The sequence below is a fragment of the Nyctibius grandis genome, chromosome 23 (genome assembly GCF_013368605.1).
Source record: "Nyctibius grandis isolate bNycGra1 chromosome 23, bNycGra1.pri, whole genome shotgun sequence".
In the NCBI taxonomy this organism is placed as follows: Eukaryota; Metazoa; Chordata; class Aves; order Nyctibiiformes; family Nyctibiidae; genus Nyctibius; species Nyctibius grandis.
In genome coordinates, this window is record NC_090680.1 from 5,514,361 (window position 1) to 5,525,946 (window position 11,586).

The 11,586-nt window shown below is 42.3% G+C and overlaps 1 protein-coding gene across 2 annotated transcripts; it reads right to left on the reverse strand.

The window, feature by feature from the left end:
- Window positions 1–333: 333 nt before the first annotated feature.
- SFT2D2 (SFT2 domain containing 2) lies at window positions 334–10,944 on the reverse strand. Of its 2 annotated transcripts, XM_068417386.1 has the most exons (8): window positions 10,828–10,944; window positions 10,067–10,153; window positions 9,659–9,744; window positions 8,476–8,557; window positions 6,377–6,412; window positions 6,207–6,265; window positions 5,438–5,467; window positions 334–4,808 (listed from the first exon to the last, which is right to left on the reverse strand). In XM_068417386.1, exons 1-8 carry the CDS (start codon window positions 10,888–10,890, stop codon window positions 4,769–4,771), a joined length of 483 nt encoding a protein of 160 aa, XP_068273487.1. In that variant the 5' UTR covers window positions 10,891–10,944; the 3' UTR covers window positions 334–4,768. The 2 variants fall into 2 exon arrangements, with proteins under 2 accessions (XP_068273487.1, XP_068273488.1); XM_068417387.1 differs by lacking the exon at window positions 6,377–6,412.
- Between the last annotated feature and the right edge of the window lie 642 nt (window positions 10,945–11,586).

Below are 11,586 nucleotides of genomic sequence, written 5' to 3' on the forward strand. Positions count from 1 at the left end.
TTGTGCCAACCAGTTGTCTAGGCACATGCAACTATGCCAGTAAGAACTTGGTTGAGTTAGATATATGCTGGGTGAAGCAGCTGCACAGCAGTGGTGACACAGAAACTCCCCTCAGCGCACATGTGTACACAGCAAAGTCAGTCAGGACAAGACAATCACTTCTTAAAAAGAAAAGCAAACCACCAAAAAACCCCCATACAAAACAAAAGAACGACCCACAGCAATTCCAGCATCATCTGGAGAATCAGCATCATTAACAACTCCACATTAACCATAAAAGCAATCCATTTACTGCAATGACAGCTTTATTGAAGGAAAAAAAATTCAGCACTTGTAAGTAAATGTTTTACTTCATTACAGAGAAAGTTCTCAGTTAGGAAAAAAGTTCATCAAAGTAGAAATCAAACAGTGTAAATACATAGAAAAAGCACAACAGCAAACAGAATCAGTAACAGTATAAAACATTGTGGAGAATTTCTGAGAGTTTGGGTTTTATTTTACAAAACAATTCCACAGCTGTTAAAAAAAATTTAGTGTTGTCACATTACAGTGAGGCACGTGGTTTTAGGAAAATATACCATGTCTGTGCTTTCTGTCCTACATGGTCAGTATTTGCTGTGGTTGTAAACATCAGTATTTAAGACAAACGTGTGTTTAAACATCATCCTCCTGCTCAGTTTGGAGAGTCTACAATAGCAAGTGATCTTACTTTGTTAAGATGATTAAGTACCAAAACCAAGCAAGAACCTTTCTCAGAAACTCAACAGAGGCTCTTTCAATCTCTTAGCACACAGCACAAGGGGATGAGGTGGAAGTGCCCACACTGCTCCACAAGGCAGTTCCCAGGACATGAGTTTCAGACTGCACGTGCCATGAGCCTCCAAACGCACTGCACGCCAGCTGCAATCTTCCCACCAGCTACGATCAAGCCTGACATCCTGCACCTTGCTGGAAGCCATCCCAGAGCAGAGTCTCTGCCAAACTGGCATAGTATCTATTCACACATAAAGACTAACACACTTTCTTTTTTTAAAACATGATTTCTTAAAAGAATTTCAGCTTGGTGCAGAGATGTCTTCCTTGGGTTTTGTAACAACTCATGAACAATCATTACTGCAAATACTAAACAAGATGAAATTGTTCACATCATCACTGTAGAACCATCTCAGATAGTACCAGTATTCACAATGGACTTCATCACATAAAATAGAGCAAAACTTTGAGGTAATGAAAAAAACCCCCACATTTTAATGTATAGAATCTCAGTACTTTGGGAACAGATCCATCACCACCACTTCCATTTCTACTATACCTGGAAAGTCAGCTGATCCCAGATATGCACATTTTATGCTAGAGCTATATGCTAAGGTTACTGAAAACAGTGAAAAAAGGTGGATAGGCAAGCTGACCAATAGTGAGGCTGGGCAAAAAGCACGTTCTGGGAGAAGATCAAATTCTACCAAGACAGGCATCCAACATCACACAAGTTTCTTTAGGGAAGTCAGCCTTGAGTTAAGTGCTGTAGGCAACAGAGCAAAGACTTCAGGAAAGAAGGAGCTTTGTGATTTAAACCACAAACATCTCTATTTGCAGTTGAGCGCACACAAAGATTCCTGCCTTGAAGGACATTAGGATAGAAAGCTAGAGGGGGCTTCAGAAATGCCCACCACACTTCCTGCCAAGCAGGTAAGTTTTGATATCATCAGCTTTGGTTAACACAGAGTAGTTTTAATGACAAAAAAAAGGTATAATGCTATAATCTAATTCAAATTGTTCCCTCTTGACCAGTTTCATTCATATACTAGTTTACTCCCTGATTATGTAAAATCATATAAAATAAAGTATTTTAACAAAGTGGAAAGATCTTTTGCTGCTAAACTTGGCAATAGTCCTAACACAACTACTTATAAGCTAGTAAGGATCTGTAGAGTTTTGTTCGGATAGAGAAGTTATTTTAAATCAAAACTGCTTGTAGATGAAGTGACAAACCCTGAGTATGTTTCACATATTGGCAAGAACATGGTGAGTCCCTCCTACTGTCTGACCTTCACAGGAACAGAATACAAAGGGCAACATAAACCCTAGTGGCACTCTGGTGATCCTTATGTCTTTACCATCTCTCCTTGGGTTCCCTTCTTTTAAGATTTGTTCTTCTCTTTTATTGAATTAAAGGTTGTGGAGCTGGAATTACAGCTTTAAAATGGATGGGGGAGAGGGGATCCATTTAAGTTCAGCCACTATCTATTGGTAGTTTCCTAAATTTCCTACTTCTAAGTGGTTGTGCTCACAACAGTCACCTAAAGGTTCCAGTTAGCTAGTATGCAATTTGAAAAACTAATATTCAGCATACCCAATTCTAGTGTTCTTCTAGAGGAACTGCTACAGAGTCAGTCATACCAAAATCCTGCACAAGCTAGTCAAGGAATGAGCAAAGGCTTTTACTCCTTCTAATCTAAAGTATTCAAAAAAAGAATCCCAGAAGTCAAATTCCATTCTGCCAACTGCTGATGAGCCTGGAATGATGATCTGAGTTAACATAACTTTCCTGGAGAGGGGAAGGAGAAATAAGGTATGCTATACTTGTAGTGTTCTCCAGGAACACCCAGAGGTGTTAAGACTAAAGAAATATTGTAATGTAAAAGGCATTAGGGTTGCATTTCAATTGTCCTTATCAAAGAAATTCTGTAAATGTTACCAAAGTCCTAATAAAAGGCTAACATGGGTCCTTTGACAGATGTAAATTAGGTTTTGAACCTACTCCCTGATAAAAGAGACACACATCAGTTTAGATACTTGTCTTAGATCAGTCAGGGAAAAGAAGTATCAGTATTCTTTAATTCCCAGTCTCTCTTGGGTGTTTAACTAATTATTCCTTTCAGGAAAAGTAATAGTCAGCCTAGTTATTCCAACATTAACTTCCAAATCCTAGGGGGTTGAAAAAAAAAAAAACACCAGGACATAGCACTTAAACATGATCCTGTATAACTGATTCATCCCAACATCAGTGCCAGGTTTTCAAGGCAGCATCTTCCATTCAAATGCCTTCGTAACAGTAGCTCTCGCCAGCTGGAATCCACAGAGAGCCTGTTAAAATTTCCCTCTCACCATCCTCAAAAGGGAATCTCTTTTTTAGAGGATCCTGACAACAGGATGGTGTTGTGCTTTATAAGTTTTCAGAAGGACACTTAAGTTTAAGATTTTGAATTAACTCAGTTTCTAGTAATCTTCTGGAAGCCATAGAATTATTTGGCTTCACTGTGGGCTTATACTTTATTGCCAAGTAGATCTGGGTTTTTCCTACATTAAAATCTTTATGGTACAAGTCAGGGATACATGACTGAACTCTTGGAGGAAGAGAGGCTTCAGTTCATACTAACGTCCACTGGATAATCATCTTCATGGACACTGACTCCAGCAAGACAGTTTGATAAGAGGAAAGGTGAAAGCTGTTAAATAGTATCTAACAGAGCAGAAGTGGGAATCTGCTCAGATATTAAACAATTGATGACTGCAATGGTTTGGGAGTAAATGATTATACATAGCTCAGAAGATAAAGAGGATGTAGAGTGGCCTTGGAATTTGGATACCGACTGTTCAGCATTTGTTTGGAGCAGGCAGCTAGATTGTTACACGCTTTCTTTGCTAAGAAAGGCAACAGAAAATCGTACTTTCTCCTGAAAGCAGGAGTTCACTAATGTATGCAAGAGCTTTAGGAGAAACAAAACTGATCCCACTTACAAAAAGAATAAAAAAAAAAAAAATGTTGGGGTTCTAACTTATTTAGAAGTTCAGAAGAAAATGTCTTCTCCCCGGCCCAGACAGCTTAAACAATAGCCCATTTCCACCTTATCAGAGTTTGTCCTTTGAGAAAGGACATACATAAATTCTCTCTTTGCTTACCTATCCTGCCTTCAGCTTCACACTGCTCCTACGCTACAGCTGGGGAAGAAGAGGAGTACCTTGCTTCGTGTGAAAAATTTCAGTTTCCTACCTTGTATGTATTGCCATTAGGTTCAAGCAAGGCAAAGAACTCGGGTTCTGGGCAGCTGAAAAATTCCATTAACCTTATTTTGCAAGTGCTTTTCCTACGGGAACAAGTTTTTACAGATGAAAATGTCCCTTTCATGTATTTTAAGGAAACAACATCAGTCTGAACTGAAATTAAACACTTCATTAAAGATGCAAACATTTCATACTTATTCCAAAACAGTCTTTTCATTTAGAATTAAATCTTTTAGAAATCTTATAAAGCTAAAATTTCTCTAGAGAGGTGGGAAAAGAGAGAATACCAATATTCCATTACCCAAGGTGAACAGTGCAAAGTTTAAGTGACATAAGGCTATTCAAAAAATCCAAGCTGTCAGTAAAAAATTGGTTGGCAACTGAGTTCTTTTTCTTGAAAAAGGAATCCTCTAGACTGGCACAGTCCCATCAGAGTCGAGGTCTCCATTTTACAGACTTCACACATTACTTTGTTTCTTTTGCAAAACCAAACAAATACATGATTTTACATAAGAATTATCATAACAAATTCTGGATCTCTACCCAGTTCTTCTACCAGACCTTCATTTGATCACAAGCCCCCTGTCCTACAGACACCATTGCTTACAAACCCAAGCAATTGCATACACTGGATTTAGCACAAGGAGCTTCTAACAACAAGCTGAAAGGCACATATTTAAGACAGAAGTAGGAAAATACATACACAGTGATCTTAACATAGTTCTATTACGCTTCCTAGAACTTTGTGAAGCATCCAGTGTTCCTGTTAGGACAGACAGACAGAAACACATTTCTTCACAGCATCCCTACAGACAGGAGAAAGAAAAAAAAAAAAGAGAGTCACCTCAGTTATGGTGCTTGATGAGACTCATTCCATGCTGCTGTCACACTGAGGACATTAAAGATCAGCTGACCATGTATTAATTGCATAATTTGCATGACTACATGGATGCCTTAGAGACAAGCAGGTCTGCTCACTGCCCACCTGCCCAACTGCAATGGAAATGACCCCTGTAGGCCTGTATCGAGGCGGTGCATCGGGGAGGGGCAGGATAGAGACCTGTGTGCTCATGGGGGAGAACAGGAAAAAAGGTACAGAAAATACACTTGCCTAGTAGCATTTTGGACCAACATTTAGGCATTTCAAAGGCAAGCCTTAAGTTTAGTGTGTGCTCAGCGCATTTACATACTTTTATAGGAAATCCTCTCATTTTGTTACATTTGTGTTCTCCCACTAAAGAAGAGGCTTAGTTTCATTTTCAGGTTTTAGTTATTTATTTATATAAATAATTTAATTTATTAAAAGATATTTCCTCCCCCTAAAACACCACCATGGAAGAACTTCTAAAGCCATACATCACAGTGCTTCTATAAATGAATCTTCTGTATCATTAAACCTCAAGATGACAAAAGGTAAGGGAGTGGGGAAGCTTACCTTGCAAATGGTATGAAGGAAATGCTGTACCTAAGAAGAAACATTTTTAAGGTTACTTTTCAAGTCAGATTATATTACAGTCACAAACAAGGGGAATAACCCCTCTGTTGCTCTAAATAGGTAACTGCAAGATACACAACCAAAAGAGAAGCTTTGAGTTTGTGAGCAACAGGAATGCAAGTCATCTTCGCCCAGCCAGGCTGTGAAACACTATGGCAAAATCAGGAGGCATTTTAAACACAATTCTCTCACACCCAATATTCTTCACGTTCCAACAGGCAGGTAAGATTAGTCTTGAGGGCTCTCTAGATGTTCATATTAGTTTCTATATTGCTTCTGGGACATTACACAAAGCATATGTTAACTTAAAGAACACTGACACATAATTTGATTGGCACATGTGGGTCTTTTAACAAGACAAATTCAGAAGAGCGTAAAAGAGGAATACCAGACAGTAAACAGCAAATTGTTCTAAAAGGGAAAGGAAAAAAAGCAGTTTTACTTCAAGCTCACAGAAATGAAACATGTTCAAATGAACTTCCCCCAGAAATGGAGCCCTGAGCTCTGTCTCCAAAGCCTCTGAAGTGGTGTGAGACCAAAAAGCAGCAACAAGTCAGCTCATCATTGATGTATTGTCTTGCATCTAGTGGAACGGTGAGGTAGAAATTCTCCTTCCCTCTAACTCACGCAAGGTCAAAATCCACTCACAATTCAGCTACTGATGTTAGGTGTAATAGAAAATGGAGCGTGTGGGGAGGAAATCACTTACCATGCCAAGGCAAAAAACTGTAAGATGCAGAAAAGGAGTGCCAGTCCTGCCTTACGCCACTGGAGGAAGAGAGGAGGTGAGAAACATAGCACACAATGAGACACCAATGTAAGCATCTTATTCTTAAAATATACTCCAGTTATATGTACATATAGGACTCAAGTACTCACCCAGAAAGCAGAACACAGTGTTAGTATGAGACATGACTAGAAGAAAACAAACAATTTCTATTAAACATAGAAACTACTCCAGTTTTTATACATATTGTAACACTGTAATGGGTTCCTTCACAGAGAGAGGTTACATTATTTCATAGTTTTATCCAATCCTGCGTAAGAGTTTCCCTTGTTTAAAATGTGCTCTCTATTACATTTCTGAAGTGAATTAAAGCAACGTAGAAATATCAGCCTGATATGTTCAGAAAATAATTTTATGGCTGCAAAGGAACAAAAGGAAGCAGTTCCTACAGCTCTTTTGCAACATCAGCAGGTTCCTACTTCATCCCCCACACTTCTTGGTGTCATAGTTACACACCGCACCTCATCGTTTTGCGTAAGTAAGACTTCAGTTACAGCTCTAGTCTCTCTGCTTCTGCACATGCCACATTTCCTGTTGATTCTCAAGGTTACCATGAGGTTGAAGCTATGTCGTTACTTAATTCTTACCAATTAAAACTACAATACACTTTCAAGAACTTTCAGCTATTGCTTAGTAGCTCTCCTGTTTAACGTGTAGTCCAGCACAGCCATTCAAACCAGCACTTTTTCTTTTTTTCACAGTTGCCCTGTGTCTTTACTACAGCTAAAATCTTGGGGGATAGTAGGCCATTTGGGATTATTTTCTGGTTTAACCCTCAGTTTTAACAGGAGCCTCCTTTTAGTTCAAGTTTCTCATTTTCAATTTAAGACATGACAGCTCATTTAGCTATGACAGATGCTGATACTTGATCTCTCTTCGTCAACATCTAACAGCCTTTTGATACACATGCACCACTGCGCTACGAGAGATTATAATGTGCATTTTTCTGCTTGAGTAAGAAAAAAAAAAAAAGATTTAGTACTGCATATTCAAGACATATTCAAGACACACATGCATTGCCAAAGAAATCATATACTTCACCTCAAACATAATTATTGACATTAAATGTAGTTTTTCCATTAGTTTAGAGGTGGTGGTTTGTATATTGGTCTAAATACTACATCATACATCTAACAACTGGCTTTATTCCAGTGAGCAACATTCCAGGCATTCTCCTGAGTCCAGGCATCCTAAATGCATACAAAACAAACACCACACAGTAGGCTTCGTGTGCTGCTGCTCTGCAAGCACACACAGTCAATTTCTCAAGCTCCACCAGTTGCCTGGAGCCTCTCTGGATGTTTAAAGAGAAAATAGGAAGCACTGATGCCAAGTGAATGCTCTGAAGACATTCACACTGGAAATGGGAGGACAGTTTCGTGCAAGTTAAACCACCTTCCAGATTTTAGACTCTCCAAGAGAAAATGAGAAAGCTGAAGAGACAACAAAGCACATGCACTTTAAACAAGAAAGAGTCTGAAACTTAGCAATTTTCACACACAACCGCCCAGTAGAAGGTTAACCACAATTCCCATCTTCTGAAGATAAAAATAATACCAAGGGCTGACTTCAGCTGAATGTTGAATTTGCAATTTCATTGTCTCATATGAGCTGTAAAACCAGAAGCTATTGGCCAACTGGGATGATTTCTGTACTTTTAATGCAAGATGACCCAAGCATAGAGATTCCCCAGTTGCTTTGTCAGGAAATAACCATTTTATCAAGGTGGAAATACTTACACAGTTCTTAAAAGCAAATCTTATAGAACATAAAAAAGACAAAATCGTGCAAAATAAAATGTCTAACAACTTCCATAGTGCATCTTTTTAAAAACTAGCTTCCCATCTTTCAAGAAGGATGAAAATATGATGTTGTGACCTCAAGCACCTTAAAAAGGCATGTGCATGGTTCACACACACCAGCCACAGACCCTTAATGCTCATTTAGCATAACAACCTGGCTTCAGTTCAGTCTTTCATAAGAGGAAGGTGGTTTTCTGGTGCTACACATACCTTTCCTCTATAGCAGATGTGCAGGATGTTTGATAGTTTAAGAAAAAAAAAAATCATCAAAATAAAACCACCCACGAACACATCTTGAGACATAGTTAGATCAATGTATATGAAAGGACTTTATAATGGAAATTGTTTACAAGTTAGCATGAGTGAAAAGTGATTCCTTTGATACTTACCAGCATAACAATAGTAGCAATCAAACGTGTGGGCTCAAACATCCTTTTCAATTGTTTCATTGGTCCCATAAGAAAAATAGTGCTGTGAAAAACAAAACAAGATGAACACAGAGGCAGAAAGGCAAAAGTGAAACTAGGTAAGATTCCTCATTAAGGGGGGTTGTTTGTTAAATGATCTGCTGTCATATGGGGCATCAGTACACTATGTTGATATGGTGATCAGTGCTGCACACCAAAAGAAACAGGACATACAATGAGACAAAATCCATTCCTGCTTTTCTTTGTGCAAGGTGTTTATTCTATAATTTTATTCACACTTGTTCAGTTACAATTAACATAAGCAGAGCAGAACTATCAAGCTCGAAGCACAGGTCAAGGTCAGCTTCAATTAGATGATTCTTGACAGATGCTTTTTCAACCCGCCCTTCAACACCACCAGCCACAAAGGCTCTGCATGGATTGCCAGGCAATGCAGCTCAATTCCTCCACATAAAGGGCTGTTTTGAGGCCTGGATCTATTCTCTGATCCCTTACCAGATCTGCAGCCCTCATTTAGAGCCTGATTGATACTGCATGAATTATACAAGGTGAAAGTTTTATCTAAAGTGATATTTCTGCCTCATATACTATATTATTCTGCCTCATTACTATATTATTTCCAATTCCATTCCTTGTGCTTTCTAACATCTTGTTAAGTTTCCTCAGTCACAGAAGGTTGTGTCTGCCACAAAGTCAGTGGAGCTGTGCTTCAGGAACCTCCATGGCCATGAAGGCTTATCAAGCAGGCCTACTCGGACAGATAGGCTGCCCCAAATATGTTCACCAAAACACACAGAACATTACCAAATGCAAAACAGCGAAGAATTATTTTTATCTTGAGGGGGTAAAAAAAACAACAAAATAAAAAAATCTCAATACTCAATGCATGAGTTTGATTCTTCTTTACTGAAGATTAACTTTGACCTTGAATGCATTGCTAATAACAATAAACAAAAATTTTCTTTACCATTTCAGGGCACTACTGGGGAAATGCTGTTCTTTAAAATTCAGCAACAACAGAATGATCTACATAAGCAATTCTTCTCACAGAAATGCAACAGTTTCTACCACTTAGGTACCTTCACCTATTATTCTGCTTTAGTTTCTCATCTTTATTAGGGAATGAATAAATAAAGATTGTTACCTCCCAATAGATGCAATGTTCCCCAGTGTATAAAACACTGCAAAGAGCATCAGCCCCTTCTTTGGTACCCATAGCAGACAACTACCCTAAAAAGGAACATTTAGAGATAGAGAGGGGGGGGGAATTAATATTGTTTTTAAAGTGGAAAAGAAATACATTCAAGAAATGTCACAACACAAAAGAAGCCTTAGGAAAACTTAAACCCAAACTGCAGAATCACACACACACATAAAAGTAAATTGCATTTACTGGCATTCTTGTTAAGAGTTAGTGCATTGTATCTAACTGGAACCGAGTCAGGTGTCTTCGCAGAGACTCAAAAAAGTCAAGCAACAGGATACACCACGGCTGTAATTATTGGGGCTCCTGAAACTCCATTATCAGGGAGATCTGGCAAAAGGTCCTTACCAAGAGCGAGCACAGGCATCCTATTGCAAAACAAGCAATGAAGCCTTTCACTCTGGTGCCCCAACCTAACGAAGTTGAATCAATAACCTAGAAAGGAGGAGAAAAATAAGAGCGCAAGTTATTATTTACTAACAGATCTTGCCACATATCAAGTGTGCGAATTGCCTTTAAGATGCTAAACTGTGTCCTAGCGCAACCGGAGCCTCAGGTGTTCAGCACCTCCTTCAATCGCCCCTGGGATGCGGGTGCTGCCAGGGGACCGCCCGCTGAGGGACAGCCCCTCGGGGAGCAGCGACATGGGCACCCTCCCCTCCCCTCCCCTCCCTTCATTTTCGGCCTCGCTGCAACCAGTGTTCCCGTGCCCGGCCCAGGCTCACTCGGGAGACCGAGCCATCCTCTCTGACAAAACACAGGAGCCAGGGCCCCTTCCCCAGGCAGCGGCACCCCCGGCAGCGGCTGCTCGCGGGGTAAAACACGGCAGGTTTTAGGCGCAAGGGAAAGGTCCAGAGACCGGCTCCAGACGAACCGCCGTCCCCGGCACCCCCCAGCCGGCTCCGCCCCGGGGAGCCGGAGGCCCAACGACGGGCTGAGGCGGCACAGACCAGACCCGCCGACAGCCGACCCGCGCTGAGGGGCCGCGGCGGCGCTGAGGGGCGGCGCTGAGGGGCGGCCCGCGGCCTCCTTCCCCCCGCTAACCGCCGCCCGGGCCCCAGCACGGAGGGCCCCGGAAAGGAGGCAGGTGCGGGGGAGCGCAGCGTTACCTCCGAGAGCCCGCTCGGCTCCTCCGCGTCGCGGCCGCTCAGCACCCGCTTGAGCTTGTCCATGCCGCCCGCCTCGGCCCGCGCCCGCGGCTCTGCCCCGCGCACGGCCGGGCAGCCCTTCCCCTCCTCAGGAACTACCGGCCCCGGCGTGCACCGCGCCGCCGCGGGCTACCTGCGCTCGGCAGGTGGGTGAGGGCCGGCGGCGACGGCGCGGAGGCTGCCGGGGGCTGTAGTGCGGCGGGCGGGGGAGGCGGGACGGCGTCCGGCGGTGACACCAGCCGCCTCCAGGCCGTGGCGAGCGGCGAAGCGCCGGTGAGTACCCCCGGGGCAGCGGGGAGAGCTGGAGGCGCTCCGAGCCGCGCCGGGCCGGCGAGACCCACGCTGGGGCACCTCCGTGTCCTGAGGCCGTGCCCCGCCGTCACGGGGGGTCGGGTGAGAGACGCTGAGGGGGGACAAGGTCCTGAAATGGTGTAGCTGGTGCTGTGCTCCCCCCCGGGCACTCCAGCCGCCCTGTGACAGCTCTCCTGGAGCAGATGCACGACCTTCAGGACTGCAAACCTTGCACATCACTGAGATGAAGAACGACCAGCCTAGCGCCGATTCCCAGGTTCATATGGCAGAGAAATCATCTTCATAATTCATAGCTTTGGTGTGGGTTTTTTAAGAGACAGCAAACACTCCCACTTCCCCTAGAGCCAGGCATTTCTTAAGCTTCCAACCCTACAATAGCTGACATCTAAACTGTCCTAGCGTTTTCCA